At 37.6% G+C, this 24,555-nt stretch overlaps 1 protein-coding gene across 1 annotated transcript in view; it reads right to left on the bottom strand.

Annotated features, from left to right (window-relative positions):
• LOC145675955 (beta-alanine transporter-like) overlaps positions 1–24,555 on the bottom strand; it is a 385,199-nt gene that overhangs the window by 99,046 nt on the left and 261,598 nt on the right. The window contains exons 5-6 of the mRNA XM_081746772.1: positions 17,790–17,958; positions 15,511–15,637 (exon numbers count right to left, since the gene is read on the bottom strand). Coding sequence (XP_081602898.1) covers positions 15,511–15,637; positions 17,790–17,958 — 296 coding nt within the window. The remainder of the gene's footprint in view (positions 1–15,510; positions 15,638–17,789; positions 17,959–24,555) is intronic.

The following is a 24,555-nucleotide window of genomic DNA, read 5'->3' as shown; positions in this document are numbered from 1 at the left end:
CTTCCCTGCAAGTGCAGTATAAGTAAACATTCCATTCAATTTATATTGCAGAACTTTGTAATATTGTGCAAGAAAATACCATTATTTCGTAGAAAAAGAATCAGCAAAGTTAATTTTTGATACACTGTATATGTACTATTTTACTAGGGTCATTACGTGAACAGGGGTGGCTCTAGGATATTTTATATCCTAGGCGAAAAACATGTGTGCGCCCCCATAATCTCCTTCTTCCGCAAACCCAAACCAAAGTGATGCCTTGTCACCCCTGACATTTTCATCACATCATTTGTTTAAGTATAAAATAAAATAAAATTTATCCCCAATGCCTCTCTCTATGGTACTGATAAGTAATGCATAAGCCAATTATTTTTTAAAAACCTTTTTATTGCTGTGGCATTTGGAATGAAATTTTACTAATATAACCACAGGGCAACAGGAAATTAAGCTTTTATTGTAATGTAAACCATGTTGGATGTCCATTGTAAATAATAATATGGTTAAGACAACGCAAAGATGAAGTTTCTTAGTTCTTTTTCAGTTATTTTGAATTTGTGTAATTATTCTTTCGAAAGTTGAGTAAGTTAAAAATGTTCACGTCATTAGTTATCTGATTATATAAATTTGATGCTATGTGAACGGAGGACCTTTGAATAATTGACAGTCTAGGGCGGAAAAGGTGGGTATTTGGTACTACCCGGGTAGGAATATGAAAGGATAATTCTTGAAGTAAGGCTTCAGACCTTAAGTTTCTATTGACTACTTTATGTAGAAACTTTAGGTCAGTGACATTTCTGCAAGCATCCGGAGTCTGGATATTCAGATAATGCAGGACATCTTTAGTTATAGCTAGAATGAACAGTGGGGACACGGGAACGTACTATGGCCAGATAGATGCTTCCTCGCTCCATATAGGTGAGCAGTAATTGATCTTGGGTAATCCCACTTTTCATTAACTTCCTCCTCCTAAATGTGTAGGGCACTGGCGCACGTACGTCTTAGCTTATGTTGATAAACCGCACGTAAAAATTACTTGCCATTCTGCCCCTAAATGTTTCCGCCTTAGGCAACCGCCTAGGTTGTCCATATGGATGAGTCGGCCCTGTACGCGAATAATTAATTGCCTGAACTGCAAATTACTAGCTAAAACATGAAATGAAAGTTCGCCACATCTAGCGGGCACCTATGAACTTAACCGAATGCAAGCAACGCAAGAATTTGTTGTTTAAATTTACAGTCAAGCTTTTTTGTCCTGTACGAATATTCTCGTGATCATAATTTATAGGCAAAATAAAAATTCCGAGATAATTCGTTATTTTATGTTAAGCGGTTAAATAGTGGTCGGCATAAATTCCCGTTAGCCTAGAGTTATCGTATCAAAATTATCGAATGCCACGATGTTCTTTCAGTAAAAGCATGACTTTTCAGTTTAAAAAAAAGACTTTTGAAAACAGCTTCTTTTTCCACCTTATACGTAATTGGTTTACGATGATGAAGTTGTCTCGTATTAAACGGGAAAATCCCTCGTTCAGTCTTTGTCTAGACTGTTTTCGGTTCTAAATCAAACCGGCGCCAAATATCAGGTTAGTTTTAATATATAAAAATCGGTATGCTATTGATAATCACAGTGAATTTCTCTGTTCAGTTGTCTCCTTTTGCAAATAGAAAAAAGCGAACATACTCTTCATTTTTACTAACAGTAAGATACTCGACTAAGTGCAGTATTATGCGAAAACAGAAACAACCTAATAATAATAAAAATGAACTATGATTATGCACTTAAAAAAAAATACAAACAATATTTTATGTTGAAATATATAATAGATCTCTCGTTTCATATAACAAACTTTAAAGCCTGCTATAACTTTGTTTAAATAAGCAAGTTCTCCGTTTAGGGGAGAAAGGTGTAACATGTACTCCCAATACACGTAATCCCTGCTTTAATACCTGGTGGAAGATACAGCCTTGGAAAGAACTTAACTATACTTTAAGTCACATAGCGATATTAGATTCGCTATTTTATATTTTCGGAGTTGTGTGGACTAATGATAATTTTAAGAGGTGACCTGGAGAGGAAATTTTATCCTTCTTCAAACTTTTAACATTTTCAGTAATATTTTCATATTGAGTCCCTGAATTCAATGAACAACCCTTGTATACATGTATTTTTATTAGTTTCAGGTACTGCAGTCTAGAATGCAGACGCATGCCAGGAAAAGCCGCTACTTCCTTACCACTTGCTCACGTAGGATCGTATCGTATGCTATCTGTGTTATTTAATCTTTGTAGAAATACCAAGGGACGAAACGTTAGCTCAGTGGAAACAAGTAGATTCTTAGCAAGAGAAATTCTATCTTTCACCAGAATACAGAATAACGAAATCTTGGAAACTTTCGAGAGTAAATATTGATTCCAAAGCTTTATAAAGTGAGGTAAAATTGGTGTTCTCTTAACAAACTTAATGTAAACATAAACAAATGTAACATTTTATCGTTTACCAGAAACAAAAGTCGAATAGAGTTTGATTACTCAATGAATCACATCTTACTAAATAGATTAAATTCAGTCAAAGATCTTGGAGTTATATTTGATACGAAACTGACTTTTAATAACCATATAGAGAACATAGTTAACGAATCTCTCAAGATGTTAGGGTTCATAATTAGAACTGGTAAGGAATTTAACAATAGTACTACACTAACAAAAATGTATTATGCCTATGTGCGATCAAAACTGGAATATGCTGTTTGGAACCCATCACAACAGCAATACAGACACCAACTGGAAAAGATCCAACCTAAATTTATCAAATACTTGACGTACAAGACAACTGGAATCTATCCATATTATGAAAATTATCTAACATTAATAGACAACTTCTGTATCCCTACACTTGAACAAAGGCGAAATGTGACAGATTCGATTTTTCTCCATAAAATAGTACAAAACGAATTTAATTGTACGGATCTCATATCAACATTAAATTTTCATGTCTCGACACTTAAAACTCGTGCTAATAACTCTGGTCTGTTTTATTGCAAAAAAAGAAAGGACCAACGTATTATTGAAATTATCAATTTGGAGAATGTGTTCTACTTATAACAAAATATGTATCAAACACAAAGAAATTGACATCTGCAATATGAACTCTATGTTTAAGAAAACTGTTGTAAATGTATTATGTAATACACCAACACTATAATTGGGCTTATGCCTGTTGTGTTGATGGCAAATAAACAAATAAATAAATGATGGTTTGTTGGTTTAAATTCCAGAAATTTAAAATTAGTAGAGCCTTTCCGGATTAAAAATGTATAATCATTTGCTATCTAATCTTTTACTATACGGGAGTAGATTAATGGTTATTTATTTTTTTAAATTTATAATAGGTTTCTGATGCAGCACCAGGCACGTTGCCAGGATTTCGTGAAGGGGGAAGGGGGATCCGTGACATGAAATACTGTGGTCATCACAACAGATGCTCGATCATTCTAAACTATTTTACTGGAACATATATTGGTTAGTTCAGCCAGAATTTCGTACCGGGGGAGGGGGGGGCGTGACATGACATTCTGAATGCCCAGGAGCTCGATCAATCTAAACTACTTTACTATCAACATATATTGGTTTGTTAGGACAATAAAATGAGGACATGTTGGTAAGTATTTTAATAACAAACTATGAGAAATATCGAGTAAAATAATAATAATAATAATAATAATAATAATAATAATAATAATAATAATAATAATAATAATAAAAATGTACTGAAAAATATTTTACAATATCTGCGTTCCTTTCTCTGTTGAATCAAATGTTAACATAACTTTCTTTCCATGTAAATTTTTGTTTTTATTATTCCGTCAACTACTGTCTGTTCCAATGACAGGTTAAAGGAGCAGTAGAAAATTGTTTTTGAAATAACATGTTTGATACTGCAAGGATGTGATGACGAAAATTTATGATAAAAAATGTCCACGTTGTTACACAACGGTACTATAATTTCGGAAGCTTGAAATCTCCCTTGAAATCCCCCTGACTACTAGCAGAAATTCTGAGAATTCCGCAACTCTTCCAGAAATTCTGAGAATTCCGTAATTTTTCTAGAAATTTCAAATTCCCATGAGTCAAATTATCATCAGTCACCTAGTAGCTTTCCGTTTGCAGCCATTTAGAAACGCAAAAATAAATGCCGATTTTCTAAATGGCTGGAAATCAAAAGCAGATAAGTGAGTCGTGATAACGGTATCTCATGTAAAATAATATTGTCTAGCGAGCTCTTGTTCCACTTTCCGATTATCTTGTATCTATTTGAAGATATTACATAATTACTGTAAAATTAGCAGTGTTTTAATTTCGCTATGATGGGTCCTCTTAAGGAGTTTCGTCTACCAAAACTCTTTTATATATTTACCTGTCCGTGTGTCCGTCCGCGACACAAAACATTTTAAACAATACTTGAGGAATCACCACCAAATTTGGTCAGGGTGTAGAGGATGGGGCTGATATTCAAAGCGGAAATGGTAGAATCTACCATTTCCTGTTTTAGCCATGGTCCTTATAAAGCAAAAGCGGTAACAGATAGCGAGAACTTGTTTGTTGTAATCACAGTAAAAGAAAATTGCAGGCGGCGTACTTAAAAAGGTAGGTTACATCCGTAATTCCTGTAGTTTTTGGACTTAACGTACAGCAGACGTATAACTGAAAACGCATGTTTTTATAATACTTTCCGTATAAATGTTCCATCTATGCGTACTTTCCGTATGAAACAATATAGGCGGTCAGGATCTCACATACAAGTGGACGTATATAACCATATAGCTGAGGAATGTAACATAAGTATATGCATGTGATATACGGAAAACTGTTAGATGTCAGACATCCTGCAACGGCATGATGTTAACTCCTCAAGGCAGTACGTATGTAGCATATGGATAACGTATGCTCCGTACTGATTTCTGTAGTAACCAAGAGAATTCCGTATATTTGTACTGTACAATATATACCGCTGTGCGGATAACGGATTTTCTTCAGTGCAATTAAGCGCCATAATGAGATATTCGATGTCCACTATAATCTCTCTACTGAAGCCGGAAGAGGTAGGAATTTACTATCGCTTTCGCCTGCTATAGAAACCAAACTCGTTCATATTATGTACACGTGACACTTCTAGTTCTTACAAATATGCCTTCCCTCATGAACCACCACTGTTCACTAACATTCGAGTGGTTCAATACAAGTATGCTTCATTAACCTAACCATAACATTAGTTAGATTAAATAAAATTTCGCTAACATATTTTCAACAGAACAATCTTAATATGACGTTAAGAAAAAAAGCCCCCTTCATTACAGCAGCAAAACTCCTCCCTCGACTCATTTTAATTTAAAATTATTTTCATTAAACTAAGAAGAAGTGGTTCTGTTTAATTTCGTTCTGCATATCTGGGTCTCCCTTTTCCTTACGAAGAAACTTTTAATTAAAGTCTCTTTTATTAAATGCATCTCTGCTCAGCTAAGCTCATCCTTTATTTCGTCGTTTCATTCAGTAAGCAAGCCGTCTGGAAAATGTTTTTATTTTCCATTTAAAAATTGTATGCTTAACTTTCACCTAAATTACAATACTTTTGTATTTGTTCTTCGAAGATTCAAATCGTGATTTTTTAGTTCAACGCGTTCGACATTAAATTTTAGGTGAAGCAAGCGTAAAAGAGCTTCTACTGTCACCATTCCCCTTCCTCTCTGTAATTCTTTGGACTTTCAAAAGTCCCTCATTTTATTAACCGTCGAAGGTATATTGTACACTGAGAAAAAAAAATGTATGTGGCGTACATAAAAACGTAGGTCACATGTGTAAGTCCTGTAGTTTTTGGAATTAACACACAGCAAACGTATAACTGAGAAAGTATATTTTATATGTACTGTTTCGACTAAACATACCTTCCATGCGAATAAAAGAACTGTATATAGCTGGTCAGGATTTAACATATAGATAGATGTGACATATAGCTGACGTATGTAAGATACGTATTCGTGTGTAATCCACGAACGACTATTAGGTGTCAAGACATCCTATAACAGCATGATGTAACGTCTAGGAGGAAGAACGAGCAGCGCATAAGTGGTATATGGGTAAGGTATGCTCCGTACTGATTTCTGAAGTAAACATGAGGATTCTGTGTATTTGTATAATATACCGCTGTCCGGAAAACGGATTTTTCTCGGTGTACATTTACAGAGCCTTATCAATGTATTGAAAACAATCGAAGTTGGAAACATGTCAGATGTCTGGGTCGGCAACGGTCAGGCGGCGACTGGAGTGCTAGGCTATTGATGGTGGCGGTTTTAGGTTAAACTTCTTACTAAAATAAGAACGATACAAGGACAGTTTGCTGTGAACTCAGCTGACGATGATAGTGTTAAATGCACGAACTCTCTGATTTCCAAAAAGGGCAAATTGTTGGTGCTCGGTTATGTGGTGCGAGCGTCACGAATGTGACAAGAGTGTTAGGGCGTCGTGAGAGGCGCTGTATAAGGTGATGATAGCCTACAAAACTATATCGGCGAAGATGAACAGTGGTCGGCAGAAAACCCTCCGTGACAGATCTCACCAAGTATTAAACCACATTGTCACTCAGAACCTTTGTGCAATTGTGATGCAAGTCACAGGGAACACAAACAGCACCTCCTACAGTCTATGTTAACAATCACAGTTCGCTGCGAGTTACATGACATAGATACACAGGACTGGTTGACACGAGTGAAACCGCTGATAACGGATTATAACGCTTTAGCATGACGTCACTGGTGCAGCGAACATGTAAGATAGACTACCAATGATTTGAAATGTGTGATATGGTCGGATGAGTCGCCGTTCACCTTATTTGAAACCATGGGCCGTGTTTGTGTATAACGGGCATCCAATGAAGTGTAAGATCCATAGTTAGTTTGCCTAAACGTGAGACATGGCGGCAGCTCTGTTGTGCTATGAAATGAAATATTAGAGTTTTACGTCCCAGTTATGCAGCTTAGGCCAAAGGTGCATAAGCTACGGTGTTGTGCTATGAATTGCAAATTCCTGGTTTTCAGTGGGTCCTGTGTTTACTCTCACTGGTTATGATTATGTCACAATTTTAAGAGATCATGTACATCCTACGGTCCAAATGTTGCTTCCGGGCAACGACGCCATATTTCAGGATGAAAATGTGCTATTTACAGGACTGGAAATCAGGGGCATCATTTAGGGGGGGCAGGTAGGGGCAATTCCCCCTGTCCCCGAAGAGTTTGGGAATACGGTACATATACTTCAATCGATTGTCTGCTAATATACTCGTGCAAGAAGTGAAGGTTTTATTTAGGTGGTGCTCTTACCCCCCTCAAGCGAAGTCTGAAATGACGTCCCTGCTGGAAACGTTGGACTATGGTTTGAGAAATATCGGGATGAGGTTGTCCTATTAAGTCAGTCTCTTTGTCTTCGGTCTGCCTTTCTAAAGTATTAGGATAAGAGATAGCAAGATTTTTTCTGAACTGTGGATACAGAGGAAGCGCGCACCCAGACATTTTTATTGGGAGGACGTTCAATGCTACAAGATATTACACAGGCCCGTATCCAGGGGGGTCTAGGGGGTCCGTCCCCCCTAATTTTTTTCTGCCCCCTAAAATTTTCACGGTAGGCTTGCAAATGGTGATGAACTATAATATGGTTGGATCGGGCCCCCTAACTTCAGCCACCCCCCTACATTTTTGGGCTGGCTACCGGCCTGAACGTCTATGTAATATTAAACCAGTGTTATTCTTCACCCGAGCAGACGATATCATTGTTAAACTACATTTTCAGAAAGAAAATATAAAATTATATTGATTTTATGAGAAAACAAAAGAAAAAGTACAGACAAAGTATAAATTGAAATATTTATGTTACATCAATTATTCCCTGGCAAAGAAGTATTGTTTTATTAAGGAAGTGTACAAATGAATGTTTTATGATGTAGTACAAGTTACGATGCGGAGGGGGGGGGGTCCAGACCCAGTGGACCCTCCGCGTGTTTGCGTCGCTAGTACTATGCTCCAAGAGTAGATACCATCTTCTTTCTTATTCATCTATTCAAGGCGAAACCAGTAATAGCATACATCTTTCGTTTTAAATATTCATCGTTTTAGAACCGAAAGGGTAAAACAAAATGGAGACTCTTTTATGTATGTGTGGAGTTAAGATCCCCAAAATGTATTCCACATCAGTTTTCATTCTTCTATTGGAACCGGAAACGGTAGAAATTTACTATGACTTCCGGTTTCAAAATTGATTTCCATGGAACTCATACTATAAGAGATTGCGGGTAATGTTTTTTTCCGATATAGATTCAGCCTCCACCTCCAGCGTTTCCCCTTCTACTCAAAATCGTAACTGATAGAAATGAACCGCTTTCGGCTTTTCAGTCCTGATTGTCATAGAGCAGAAACGGTAATTACTATAGTACTGCCAAAATGTCTTGAGCCATGGCAAAAATGCGAACTAAAGCTCATACTCTCGACAGACCCACGCGTTGAGCCAATAAGGGTTCAGCTGTAGCTAAGCGAGAGAGCCTTAGCGAAGGGGAGTGGAATTCCTTCAGCCTCTAGCAGCGCTTGGAACGGAAGACTAGGTGTCAAGTCAATGTGGTAGATCTATAGCAAGAAGCATTTTCTTATTTGGACTGAGTATTACAAGAATATGATTCATCTCCGCCATTGTAAGTGTACTAAAACCGGAAGAGGTAAAAATCTACTGCTTCAATATTGATTTGCTATTGAGCAAAATCTAACAGAAATACCAATAAACTGATTTTCATATACGTAAATTCATAGTCTCAAGACACATTCCATCTCTGACCATATCCCATTATTAAAACTGCAACTCAGAGATATACTATTTCCGGTTTCAATCTGAAATTTACTTCAGTGATAATGACAAAAGTTTTCCCTCGACATTGTAGATATGTTTTCCTTTTGCTGACAGCAAACTAGAGAAAAAAAAGAGTGGTGGTTTCCCGTTGCCTTCCACCCCATAGTATCCTATCCGTTGACCAGACTTGGGACTAAAGTCCAAGTTGCCGTACTAATCACTATGGGAAAGGGAGGGGAGAAAGAGGCTATAACCGATGGACGATATCAAAACAGCCCCATCAGGAAGTCGCGGTCGGAAAGAGGGATTGCCGCCGTCAGAGTCGGCAAAATAGTCGGAAAGGCCTCTTTCCGACCCTCTGCCGGTCTCTTTTCAACGGCGGCGCCGGCGCATTTAATGCTCATTTTCGGCTGTTTGCCGACTGCTCGGCAAGGAAACTATTCGTCATGGTCGAAAATCGCGTGGAAAGACGCCATTGTCCGGCGGCGGCAATCTGACCGCGGCATCTGGTCGGCATGGACAAATTGTCCGACTATAAGCGGCAGGATCCTGATGGGGAGTAAAATCGCGTTTGAGGACGAAGAGGTTAGCGGAAGACCGTGCAGCATGGAATCCTCTCAGTTGTGGCAAGTGAACTGCCAATAATGATAAATTACCTATGATGATGATTCCCTCGGAGGGGACTTGCAGCGTACGAGGGAGACAGAGTGAAAAGTAGTACTGGAAATTATTGGTAATTCACATTGACCATGAGCGGAAATATGGCGTAGGGGGTAAGAAGATTTCTACTAGGACTATTTCTGAAACCATCACTGATTCCCATATTTTGTAAGTCTACCGTTCTTTATGAATGTGGAAAGAAACCCCATCCTTTCTGAATAGTGCTATTAAGAGTGTCGTGTTTTAAAAATATATGCGGGAATTCAACCACTCTGTAAACTTGGGGGGGGGGATTAAGATGCAGAAAGCATATATGGGGATTTTAAGACACATTACATTCAAATTATGCCAAATATTGTAAATTTATAAATACAATGAGTGGGCTCACATAAGCTTTGGGGGAGCCGGTCCCCCAGGGTCGGTGCCCTTGGTTGCAAGCGATTTCAAACATATATTAATGTATGCAGAATTACACGGCAAGACATTTATAAACCATTATAATCAAGAGTTCTGTGTTAATAGTTACTAACTTACTAAATCAGTAATTCTAGACACCTGTCATATGGTCAGAAAGTTCTTTGGAGAAGACGAAATTTTCTTGTAATTAGCACTTACCAGAGATTATTAAGGTGAAACCGGTTTAAACCGAAATATAGCATTAATAATAATAATGTTCCATGCGTTTATTTTACTTTTAATACACGAATTCGTTTCCTTTTTTAGTAAACGAATTAAGGGATTTTTTTTTTAAATAGAGGTATGACTTGCATTTGAGAATAAAATTTTCACTTAAGCATTATATTTTGTAGTACAAACCACATAAACCTAACCCCCAGGGATACATTAGTTTGGACGTTTATAACTGTAGACTGCATTTTTTTTACTGTATATCGCATACAATTACATGAGCTGAGAGTAATATAAATTTGGGTAACTTATCTGCAACACATATCTCTCATTTGCAGAGCCGTAGCTAGAGATTTCGCCCGGGGCTAAATTGAATTCCGTGCCCACCTACACTCACCTTATCAAACTTTTTTTTTTTTAACATATAAGAGAAACAGCTTTTTGTTGTTATGTCATGCTGAAATTTTATCTAGCTGTTTGGACAGACCATTGCAATAGCCAAAAGCGATCATTATGTATTCTTTTACAAATAACAGCTGTTTTCAAGAGACTTGTTTTGGAATTTTTGTTAAACTTGACAAAATTACCTTTGGTTGTATACAAATCCACTTGGAGAACAGTTACGGAAATTTACAACTATTTACAACGTTTTATACTATCGATAAGAAATGAAATATTAATATACATTATAAAATATGTCTTTTTAAAATGTTCGAAATGGGTGACAGCATTAATTTCAAGTAATAATTGCAAACTTTTACAATTTTATTCTGTGTGTGAATACACAAATAGCGTTTTAATTTCATTTGTTTTACTGTAAAAAAAATATATATATTTTTTGAAATGTAACGGAAATGCAAAGAAGCATTCTTTACGAATTTCTCAATATTGATCGATGGAACTGAAGAATATGTTTATATATGTTTAAAATTATATAGTAATTACCCTATTTCTTAATGAATGGAACTTCTGAATTTAAAATTACTTATTATTAATTAACGTATTAAAAGTACACTAACACACACACACACACACACACACACATGTATATAATGTGTGTGCATATGTTTTGTATGTATGTAGGTAGATAACAATATCACACAAGTAGATACGTTTATACCAAAAAAAAAAAAAAAAAATCTGGCGATACAAGTAGCTGATGGAGAAATTATCTCAATAAATTCCTTCAAATTAGAAGCATTTCGTATGCCAATGGAATTTTTAAAAAATACTACTGAACAGTTTTGGAGAAAAACGAATTTTTTAAAAATTAAATTCTAATCGCTTAAGTCCCTATTCTACAAGTGCTTCAAGTTCGAAAATGTTATGATCCCTCTTGTTTACATTCATTTTTAATATTCTAATGCAAACAGCAGGTAGCATTTGTCTCTTTACTCTCATTTTCATATCTTCATTCTCACCGTTGTGATTAATCCGATTGGGTAGAAAAGTGTGATTAACTAAGAAAACTCATCACCATTAAAACGTCGAACATGTATTTCAGACTATGACAGTTTCTGATATTCAAAACACTACTGTGCACACTATAAGTCATTACTTGGCACCTTATATATCACATCGTCATTAAGAAACCATATATAATAACTTTCTTTAAGTAATAAGTAAAAACTTGTTGTGACTCTCGTTGAAATGTTTGGGTTGCAAGCGAAGCGAGCAAGATTTTTTTTTTTTTTTACCAAACCTGCTTCTTTGCAAACCGAAAGATTATTGATTAAATAGGGCACCAATACTTTTTTTTTGGGGTGACGCGTTGTTTACTCAATTCCAACACTTCTTACTTCTTGTTCTTCGGCGCCCTCTTGCTATTAGTGCCCGGGGCAATCGCCCCGCTCGCTCCCCCACCTAGCTACGGCTCTGCTCATTTGTTGGCAAATGATACTGTCGTATTGATGTTCATTATTCTAGAAATTTCACTGCACTTCTGACAATTTACAAGACAATTTCCGACAAATATGACACTCTGCAAAAAGAAAAGTTGATGCTTGAAGCAGATCTAATGATCGGTCAAAAAGGATCGCGTCTGGAGGATAAGAAAATCATAGAAAATCAACAAGAAATTATTGAGAAAGAAGAAAAAGAAATAGAAGAACTGAAATAAGAAAAAAATTAAATGAAAATTGATAGGGATAGAGATCGATAATATAGAAGGATGGAGTTGGAAATATCCGAAACCAGGAGCGAAGCTAAAAGAGAAGTAAACAAAACAAAACAAAACAAAAAACTAAACAATTGTGGGTACTAGAATATAAATATAAACAAATGGAAAAGGAAAACACGAAATTGACAGAAAAGATAATACAATTGTAAAAAGTCTAGCTGAATAAGAAACCAACCCATTACGAGAAATATCTATCCTCAAGGAAAACTTAGCAGAAATAAGAAGTGGAAAAGAATTAAACATCGAACATGTAACAGAAGAATTGCTGGAAATATGTAAGAAATTAGACAATTTGAGAGTAGAGAAAATGGAAACATTAGAAGCCATGGCACCAATATGATCGGATGTAGATAAATCTGGAAGAAAAATAACAGAGAAAGAAAAGAAGATTGTGGAGTTTATTGCAAAAACGAAACCGGCCTTGATATTTAAGCCCAATGAAGGAGAGCCAACTAGACAAATTGTGCAAAGATTAACTGGAACAAACGATTCCGGAAAAGATCACTAAAAAATCACCAGAGTAAGCAAAATTTCATCTCCCACATTTGATGCATTTATTGCTTCTTTTTCTAAGCAATTGTGTACTAGAAGCAACAAACGCATTAAATGTGGGAGATGAAATTTTGCGTATACCTGGATTTGTTTAAGTATTTCTTTCTACTGTGTTTGTCTGTAGCTTCAATTCATGAACCTATGCAAAACATATTTGGCAATCACGCAGAAAACAACACCGAAGATTCTACACTTGTGTTAATTTAACACACAGGTTGTATGTCATTTCAACTACCGGCTTTATTAGATGGCAACTGGCATCGATCATTTGAAAGTGAATATGGAAGAACTATAAAATAAAGTAAATAGACAGTCGTCATTTTGTTATAAAATTACATGGCGAGCAGATTTTTATCTTATCCCGAACGGTTATCGTCGAATATACGCGGCTTAAAGGAGCACTCTGATTAGCCAAATTCAAAAGACCTCAACAAGTGACGTTTTCTTCATCGCCTCCGTGGCCAAGTCGGAAGAGCATGCGGCTAGTAATCGTAAGATTGGTGGTTTGTGCTCTCCCTTCGACACTGGAGTATTTTTTTTACTTGTTTAAAGTGTTTTTTTAGACTCAGTATAATGTAAACACACTACGCATATAGGCGATTTAACGTATTTTGAGGGAGTAATTTTGTGGATCATTAACGCTTACGGCACGGCTCAACATCGGTTGTGTGTTAAAGACGTAACACACCCCGTGTGTTAAACGCCAACACCTTGGGGTCTGTGATGAACTAACACCGCATAGTGGTAGTCACGCTGGAACCACTGCCTTGTGTTAAAATTGAGTTGAATTAACACAACCATTTTTTACTGTGTATGAATCACATATGATAAAGGATTTTATAGTTGTTTCCAAATGCTCGGTGTCAAGAATTTGGTCATATCAGTAAATATTGCGAAAATAAAGATAAACATATGCGAACCCAAAATCCAGCATCTTGGGCTCTCCGATTTAATATAGCAAGGGAGAAGCTAAAACCGGATAAGAACTTCGATTGTATATGGAGTGTGTGTGTTTCGTTGCTGTTTCTTTTGTGTGTGTTGGGAACGGTGTCGGGAAGTGTGTTTTGTGTAAATAGTCGGATCGGAAGCACAATCCAGCATCTGCATTGCCGCCTTCAAATGGTATGCAGGTCTCAGACTGGGCGTACAAAGTTATACACCAAATCTATTCAGTAAATAGATTTACATAAATATAAAATAGGAAGAACATTGGAAATTGATGGTTTAAGAGTAAGCGGAAGCGAAGAACGATAGTGAAAGTAAAAGTGAAATAAAAATATAAAATAATATGGAAGATAAAGTGTAAATGTTATAAGTGAAAATAATACTAACCTTAAATGTATACGTAAGTTAAGCTGCATAGTGTTAGTGTAATGTATTGTAGCAAATATTTTAGGAGAATATGGTAAATCAATAATAAATAAAAGTGGATAGGGAAAAATCTCATAATGAAAGTGTTTACTACACAGGAGATAACGAAAACAGGTGAAAAACAAGTCATACAAGGTGAAAACGTGAACAACCAGAAGAAGAGATAACATTAAAATACAAGAAAGGTTAAGTATAAAGACTACAAAAACAATGAAAGGTGAATAAACTGAACCAGGAGAGGAGATACTATTAACATACAAGGAAGCTTAAGTATAAATACTTTAAGGCAATGAATGTTGAATAAATTGAAAGATTAGAATCAGACTTAATTGTAGTCAAGCGAAAGAGAGTAGCATAATTTAATATTGATATTAATCTTTTGATTTACTCAGATAGTATATGTAGGAATTAGAAACTTGTTACTCTTTTCATATTTTATTTGTTTCTTTTTGTTGTTTCGTTGTCTGTTTTTTCCTCACCCCTTTCTTTCCCATTCCGCTGTTTTTGTCATAAGAAAATAAATGAATGATAAAAAATTAAGGAAAACGAAGGATTGCTATGATGATCGTCCTGTTTCGGTCAAAAATTTCAGGTGTCAACTCCCCTCTCTTAGCTTGCAGTGCAGTTCTGAGGCTTCCTTCCCACATATCTTGAAGTGGAGCACTGTTGGGAACTTAAACCCTCTCTTAGCTTGCGGTGGAGTTCTGAAAGATTCCTGCCCACAAGCCACCCAGCTTACAATGAAGTTTCGTGGTTTCCTCTCTCACTTAGAATGGCAGCGTAGCTCTGTGGGATTTCAATTTCTCTTTGCTTGCAAGGGAGCACTGCGAATCCTACCCCACCTCACTCAGCTTGGAGTGGAGATTTGTGAGTAGTCTTTCCCTTTGCTATCACCTTGATACCTTGAGACAATTAGACACCCTAATTATTCCTGAACATCGTACTTATTTAATGGAACTGTATTATACTGTTTTAAAACAGGAAGTTTTATAATAACATTGGTTGTGGGAGAAAATCATTCCTGTGTGTAATTACTCTACCTTCTATCAGCTTCATCAGAACTTTACAATACAGAATAATCGCAAGTTCGATTCCCATTGGGACAGTATTACAATTTGAATGCGTATAGTGGTTTAGATTCCACCTTAAATTGTAGGTGAATGTCTCATATAGCCTCAGTGCTCAAAAGGACACTGAATTTCAACAGACAAACCAACAAGCAAATACAGATTAATATCCCTTACCTTAACTTGCACCATGTAATTGGCTGGCAGTGGCTTCTTGTTCACTCTTGCCATCATCTGAAGCACTTTCTCTGCCTCCTCAAAGCGACCTCTCGCCAACAACCATCTTGGGGACTCAGGAAGCACCCTGAAATAAACACTACATTAATCTTCCCACTGAAATAATTTATGTTTCCTCCCTTACAAATTCAGTGATTTCCAAAGTATTTAAAGTAAGAAAGTGCTACAATTTGTTAACGAATAAGATTATTAGTAATAGCTGAGATACGTTTAAAAATTATGATGAAACAGCGTAAAACAAACTCTAATACTAGACTTATTCGATCATATATACTTTAATACTACTCCCGGCGTTTCTTCTAGTTCTGAAATACCAACTTGAACTCCAGATTTGGAATGGTTTTCTTGCAGCAATTTCTCCTGGATATCTTCTCGGGCCTGAAAATTTTGGCGTTTGAGGATTGATTTGAACTAGGAAGTACGATAAAGTCTCTGCTGGTACATCGAAGGAGTAGGACATGTGACTGGTGCTTTGTCAAAGAAACTCCAGGACAACGAACGAGGTAAGAATATTTGCATTACCGTAATGAACATTCAGGACTTGTTCTGTTACGTCTCCTATCTTTTGCGCGCACCTCTTCTTGTAATGGTTATAAAACGTCAATGTAGAATTTTAATCCACATCTATTGTGGAACCTCCTGGAACAAACTTTGAATAGACATAGGATTTACTCATTCCTGCTTTCTGATGAGGATTTTTTGGGATACTGAATTGAATTCACCTTTGTTTCCACATTGTACCCATACACCATTTCATTACCAGCGATCATCAAAAAGTTTGGATAGATAAATCTCTTCTGTTTTTATTCTTAACAAAGTGACACAATCTTAGTGGTAACAAGTGGCATCTGCAGTTCCTCCTTCAAAATCATGTTGATACGATCCTATACTAGTGTTTAGTTCAACAGAAACTTCACATACGATGAGACGGTTTGCATGGTTGATTTTCCGCTTCATTTCAGGAGATGGATGTCGATACTTGTGGATGGTAACCCGGATTATGCTTCGTTGTCTATGGAATATCTGTACCATTCACAACATTAGGCTCGACACAAACATTCCTTGCCATAGACTTAACACAACAAGTCGAAGGTCTTTGCGAAGCTGCTCTTCCGGTTCCTTCTTGATCGGATAACTGATTATTTCGATCAGCACAAGCACTCAATACACACTCTTTACTGCGCCCTTGTGATTACCAATAGATTGTAAGAATAGACCAGATATTGCCAAAGGATACATCATCATCACTGTCGATTCTGTTGTACACATTTGTATTGTATGTCTACAATCTTCACAATAAATGTTCTATTTATTTTTTTCTTTTTTAAGAATCCCTGCAGAAATCTCCACCACTACGTCAATCAGACATGTACAAATGTTTTCTTCTTTCACAAGAAGTCATCACATAATCGATTGAAGACTCTTGAGTAGAGGTAATGCTATTACATATTGAATTATCAGTTAATTTTCAAAATAAGAATTGATTATTAACCAGTACTTCTGTTTAACAACGACTTCAATCACTTTTGTCCAATACTGACTATTTCTATCTTTAATAGGAACCGTGGTGGCTCTGTGTTAGAATGCTCACCTTTGGTGCGTGGACCCCCTGCTTAGGTCCAAGTTTCCACCAAACGGGCTTTGTGGTGGACAAACGCCATGTGTGTCAGATTTCTAGGGGCTGTCCCGTTTCCTCCCAGTTTCGTCATTCCACCATTATTTCCCATCTTATCATCACTGCTTCCGTTAGCCCCGGGACACAATCGTACGAGGTTAAACTAAAAATATCTAGTATCCAATTCTCCGTCTGAACCCAGTACAAGTCTCCAGTGTGCCGAAAACGATATCAAAACAGTTAGAGTGTTCGCATTCATCGATTACCAAGAAATAGCTCCAGTCTTTTCAAAGTGGAAAAAAGCTCTTTCCACAGAAGCTATTGAGAATTTATATCTGACAGAGAGTGAAAATGTGAATGAAGTTTGAGGAATATTGACTCATAAGCATCCAAAATAGTCATCAGCTATGAAATTTTTTCCACATTCTGAAACTTCATGCATCAAAGCACATTTTTGAATACTGTCTTCCACCTGGTTCTTGGATTTTTAAAGGCTGCCTTCCCGTTTCGTTACGTTCACATTAACTCTGTAGGTGGGCTGTTATTTTAGGCTTTCTGAACCGATTATAGTTAAAGCAGTGGGAGACATAAAACATTTACTTACCACCAGTAGAGGAAAAAGGAGAGGAACGGAATGGACGTTGCGAGTGCCAGTTGCCTCCAGTCTCTGACAAAGTACACGACACCTGCAAGCAACACCAGTCCCAAGGAGTAGGCGATGTTTGTCAAGATAGTGCAGGTCGTCCTCCATGATGGACCCACCAACTCTATCGCTGCACAAAGAAAACAAAAAGTTATATAAATAATCGTCACCTGTAATTAGGTAGAAACACATTTACAGAGTGAATATAAAGTCGATTTACCTCTAACGGTTAGTACCTCAATAAGTCTGTTTTTACATAATTAATGAACAATATCCTCTTTTAAAAAAGAACTACTTTCGTAGATATAAAATACAGCTTCCCTACATTGTGCAGAAATACTCCATTGGTGGAATTAATATCTTAGACAATCTTCTTTCATATCCACTCACTCATATTAAACTTAAATTTACCATTTTAATTAAGAATTATTGTAAATCTGCACCATATTTATTGTTGTTATTATTTCTTTCCTTCACTATTCTTGTTCAAATTTTTTGCTGTTCATCAAAATGAAGATGTATTATTATAATCATTATTCATCAATGAATCCCAACTACGGTTACTAATCAGCTGGCTATAGTAATTCTCTACATTATAAACGGTCAAGTATTTGAGCGGCTGTTAGCAGTTGTCGTAAACAGCATGGGCGTCTCTGGTGGAGGGACGAGGGGGACGCGTCCTCCCAATATTTTGAAGTACAAAATATTCAATATTGTATTATAATTTAATTTATTTACTAACGACAGAATAACATATAAATAATAATAATTATATTTATTTGTCATATAATATTCAGGCTGTGTAACGATTATAACAGAGTTCTTGATATATCTCACGGGGTTCGTGAAGGTAAGCTGAAAGGTAAGAAATGGAATTGAAGATAATAAACAGGTTGGGCTAGGTAGTACCATTTAAATAACTTTCTTTGATGTCCCCCAAATTGTATATGCCAGAGACGCCTGTGGTAAACAGTGACACTACAAGACAAGTAACATAATGAAATCAAAAGAGTACTTTGTGAGAAAAATGTTTTGATGTCTGATATTCTAAGCTGCTCTTTTGATGGAGCTGCTAACTTGAGTGGATGCTATAAAGGAGTTAAAAGCTTTACTGGAGAAGGATAATCCTGAAATCATTTACACCGAATGCATGGCTCATACTCTTAATTTGCTTATGACAAATTCGATTGAGTAGATCCCTGAAGCTGCAAATGTATTTGGTGTGGTTGAAACCAGTGACGTGTTCTGTCTGAATACTACAAAAGAAAGGAAATTTGAAAAAAAATGATTGGTACAAGCCACGAGGGACATGACAGACTACGAAAAGCTCAACAAGTTGGTGCAACACGATGGTGGAGCAGAAACAAGGCACTGAATGCAGTAGTCGACACTAACGAATTTCGCTACGAAACATGAATCCAAGACGAGGACGACTGTCTATCATGAAGATTTCTTTCATTTTTATTGTTCCTCAATGATGATGTACAGGACAGAAGTTTTAATACGAAATCAAAATTTCAAGCTAAACTTTGCTGAATAAATGGACAGAATTTAACACTGTAATGAGGACTTCTGTGTTTTAGGACTTATTTACAGAAACGGAGCCTGTTTCAAAATACCTGCAGTCTCACGGATTGGACTATCTTACAACCTGGAGACTTGTGGACAATTTGCAGCAGCAGCTTCAAAAGAAAATAGAGGCAAAAGACATCTGTTTAATGCTTTACAAAAATATTTTGTGTGAAAATAAATCAAAAGTTTGCGCATTCTGGTGTAGAGATAGCAATGGAAAAGGACTTTCCGCCCAGAAGAATCTTAAAGAAGAAGAAAATGTCAGGAGAGCTTGCGGCAGATGAACTGAAAAAGAACTTAAATATAAGTGAAAATGATTTATTCAGAAAAAAACTAAATATAAAATAGGAGGAAATACACAAAGAGCTCCAGCAGTTCTCTGTCGTGTATTTCACTCTGTCACAAAACGTTCTGGTTTTTAATGATCCTGAAGAGAATGATGCCCCTGAATCCGTAGAAGATCCTGACGAGAATGATGCCCCTGATCCTGTACCAATTTCTGTCAATCTAGTTGTTTTAATAATTTATACATTGTATACAAACATGCGTTGTCTCTACCATGCACATAAGTGGCATGTGAAAGGTGCTTCTCAAAGTTAAAGTTAGAGAGTAAACAAATCTCAGAGCTAGTTTGTATGAAGACATTTTGGACACATTTTTACTAATGAATATGGAAAGAGATATGTTAAATTTAGTGTCTGTGAACGAAGTGATTCAGGAACTCCGCAATTCATAATCTGAACTGAAAAGAATCTTAACTTTTTAAAATTATTAATTGTTTAGTGGTACAGCAGTGTTGATTATTTTCAGTAAAACTGTCGTGTTCATTCCACAGTCAAAAGTTATTATTAATTGTTTAATGTTACAATTTTTAGTAAGCTGTTCTGTTCATTCCATAGCTACTATACAGAGTGTCTCAAAAGTCCCATGACATACGGTAACTCTCTTATTATCAGAGTTACAACAAAGTGTAGGAGGGGAAACCGTCTCGAAACATGATGATTTCAATCTTAAGTGAAAGAATTTTTCAAATCGGACAAGCCGTTTGGGCTCTACACTCTATATGCGCCCAATGTTACATGAAAATGCAACGTTACCATTTACCTGGACCCACAACATAAAAGAATGAAGTTACTGTCTATTAAAAACATTATATTTGTAGACAGTTTCTCCTCTTACATTTTGTTGTAACTCTGATGATAACAGAGTTATCCATGTCAGGGGACTTTATAGACACCCCGTGTGACAATACAATAATAATTATAAAATATTCTTTTGAAAGTTTGTTTTTGGAAATCCTGCGCTTGCTGTGACATCAAATTTCCAATGACCAATGATAAATCATAGCTTGCTAAAATTATCAAGTAACAACGAATTTACAACTGCATAACGCGAATTCTCATCGAAGATGTTCATTGTACGCAGTAGCGCAACCAGGATTGTATTTCGGGAGGGGCCAAGAATATCCATCCAGTACAGTAGTCTGCAAACGACGTGCTGCAACATTTGATATGGACAAAATTGAAAGATTGAATTCTCCTCATTACAAGCAATTTACTTATCCTTATTATTAACATGCTAAAAAACCTTAAAATGAAAATTCCAATTCACAAATTCCCTATTATTAACGGTTACAAGTTTTAAAATTTGTGCTATAATAATTATTTTGAACATCTTTATTTTTGCATAAAATGACGCACTCTTTACTAACATTTATTACTCTAGGTTTTCACTGAGTATGTATCCTTTCGTAGAGTGCTTTGAATTAATTCAGTATTCATTTATACATTGATCTATTTTGAAATTTAACCAAAATTTGTCTGCAGCGCTGCTGTATAAGATAGACCTGGTTTGTTTCGGAGAGAGCATGGGCCCCCGAACTCATAGCTGGTTACTCCACTGATTGTACGTTATTTTAGAAATTGGTGTTATAGTCTGAGGGCCCTTAATGGTAACCCCGGCCTAGGCCCTAATACACCCAGTCCGCCTATGACGGGAGTGCAAGCAAACTTTTATGGAGAACGACTTAAGCGATAGCTATTGTTCCAAAACAATCAACAAGCAAAGAAAACTAATATCATCATTCAAATTTCCTATTTGTTACTAATAACCACATATGTATTTCCTTCTTTTGCAGAAACACTTCAACTTTTTAAGAGGACACAATTCCCTTGTGCATGCCTGATCTCCACTCCTGCTTTGATCTCAAGCTTTTTACCCGTGGAACCGTATTCACCGGAACTTTTTGACGCGGGGTCTTTCTGACTTGTGCCTTTTGACGCGGGGCCCTTTTGACTTCGGCCTAGTTGACGCCTAACCGTTTAGACCCGTTCCCTTTTGTAGTGGTGCCCCTTTTGACCAGTGCCTGTTTGACGCAGTTCCTTGTTGACTCTGGCCCTTTTGTCGCAGAACCCTTTTGCCCCAAGCCCTTTTAACGCAGGGTAATTTTGTCGCGGAGACTTTTTACCTGGGTTCTTTCGACGCGGGGCTGCTTTGACTCGGGCATTTTGTAGCAGGTCCCGTTTTGACCCGGGTCCGTTTGACTCAGGGCTCTTTTGTAGTGGGGTCTCTTTTCCCTCGGACCCGTTTGAGGCAGACCCCTTGCGATTCGAGCCCTTTTGTCGTGGGAACCTTTTCACCCGGGCCCTTTTGATGAGAGGCGTTTTGATTCGGGCCTTTTTGTTGCGGAGACTTATTAAACCGGGCCCTTTGGACGCAGGTCCGTTTGACTCGGGCCATTTTGTAGCGCGGCCCTTTTTTTACCCGGGCCCGTTTGACTCTGGACCTTCTGACTCGGGTCATTTGGTCGTGGGACCCTTTTGACATGGCCCTTTTTATGAGGGGCGTTTTGATTCAGGCCATTTTGACTCCGGCTCTTTTGTAGCGTGACAGCTTTTGACTCGGCTTGTTTCAAGGAGGTCTCTTTTGAATCGGCCTCTTTTGTCGTGGGACACTTTTGACCCGGCCCTTTTGATTCGGGCCCTTTTGACTCCTGCCCTTTTGATCCGGGCCTGTTTGACGCACGTCCATTGCGACTCGAGCCCTTCTGTCGTGGGACCCTTTTGACCCGATCCTTTTGATGAAAGGCGTTTTGAATCGTGCCCTTTTTGCGGAAACCTTTTTAACCGGGCCCTTTTGACGCCGGGCCGTTTGACGCGGGCCATTTTGCAGAGATACCACTTTTTACCCGGGCCGTTTAACGCAGGGCCTTTTGACTCGGTTTTTTTTTCGTCGTGGAACCCTTTCGACCCGGACTCTTTTTATGAGGGTCGTTTTGATACGGCCCCTTTTGACTCGGGTTTTTTGTTACGGGGATCTTTTAACCCGGGCCCTTTTGATGTCGGCCGTTTGACTCGGGCCCTTTTGTAGCGGGACACCTTCTTAGCCGGGCTCGTTTGAGGCAGGTTCCTTTTTACTCGGGCCCTTTTGTCATGGGACCCTTTTGACCTGGCCCTTTTGATGAGGGTCGTTTTGATTCTGGTTGTTTGGACTCCTGCCCTTTTCTTGCGGAAACCTTTTGACTCGAGCATTTTTGTTGCGGGGCCATTTTGGTCTGGCTCTTTTGTAGCGGGCTCCCTTTTGACTCGGGCCCTTTTGTTGCGGAGACCGTTTGACCCGTAATCTTTTGAAGTGGGGCTGTTTTGACTCGGGCCGTTTTGTAGCGGGGCCCCTTTCAACCCGGGCTCGTTTAAAGCAGGGCCGTTTTGTCTCGGGCCTTTCTGTCTTTGCCCTTTTGCCTGGCCCTTCTGACATGAAACCATGTATGTAACGCAGCAACTGAAATACCTAGGGCGGGGGGCTTAGGGGAGTGTGAATAAATGGATGATCGATCGATCCAGGGCGAAGTAAAATTAATTACACCACTGTTCATATCTATTTCTTTCTATTCTCTCGACATCATATCTGGAGACGAAAGTTCTGACTAATAGGCTACAGCGGCGAAAGATGATATAGGCTATCAATGATAAATGTTATGACTTTTAACTTAATATATATAGGGAATAAGACGAAAAACTCTATGTCGGTGTTTTGCTTCCCCTCGCTGGAAAAAATCCTGTGGGCGTTAGTGATTATGATGTTGCTTAGTTACTGTATTATATTGTTCTATACACGGAATAAATACTTCTGTGTTTTGTATAATAATAAGAACCTTATCTACATTTATTACGGTCCTTGCTTTACGACAGCGATACATATTCATGTTCAGCTAATCAGTTTCCATTCTCAAATAATTACAGTGAGGCGAATGAAATAACTCACCCGCGAACATGTCGTAGTAAATTCCTGAAGAGTGAAAAGCGCTAGTAGCAGTTGTTAGCAGTTATTAACTTAACATATAAGACAATAATTTGAAAAACTGAGAAAACGAATCTTTTCAGAGATGACAGTGCGCTGATGCTTTAAATCTATGCCTTTACTCCCTATACCTACGTTATTTCCCTAGTCAAAATAAAAGTTCTTCAAAATTAATCATAGTTTCTTATGCAACCATCCCTTCCTTAGAGTACTGCGCTGTCACATACCCGTCACGGCGATGTAAAGGCACTTTTGGCGACGAGGATGCCTATCACAAGCCAACCAGTGCCGGACAAGCAATGACGAACACATGTTTACTCGTTGATTTTTGTTACAGGTCACTTAATACATGTGGTACCCATGTACCCAATTTCTGTACCTTACGCATCGAATGCAAATGGCGCGCAATAGTTGACTGATCACATTCAAAAACTTGCATCATTTCCCGCGTTGTTTGACGAAGATTCTCATGAAGCAACTCATTCAAGCGATTTTCGTCAAAATCTGAAGGTCTTCCAGAACGGGAATGATCAGACAAGTCAAACCGTCCTACTTGAAAGCGGGAAAACCATTTCTGTGCTGTTCTTTCAGCAATTGCTTCATTCCCGTACACTGCACAAATTGTTATCGCAGCTTCTGCTGCACTGGATCCGCAGTTAAACTCGAAGAGTAAAATGTGACGGAAATGATCACTTTTCTCAACTTGGCATTCCATATTAGTTTGTCTGAAATCTGTACAGTAATACGTTCACAATCAAGAAAGCCTGTGTTTCACAACACAAACTCCAAACTATGGTAAAACAATGGAATAACGATAAACAATCGCTTCACGCCGCATTATTGCCAACCAAAAGAAAAC

Source organism: Thermobia domestica, chromosome 18 (genome assembly GCF_964235325.1).
Source record: "Thermobia domestica chromosome 18, izTheDome1.hap1.1, whole genome shotgun sequence".
In the NCBI taxonomy this organism is placed as follows: domain Eukaryota; kingdom Metazoa; phylum Arthropoda; class Insecta; order Zygentoma; family Lepismatidae; genus Thermobia; species Thermobia domestica.
The sequence above is the reverse complement of the archived record's forward strand: the minus strand, read 5'-3'. Positions and strand labels throughout refer to the sequence as shown.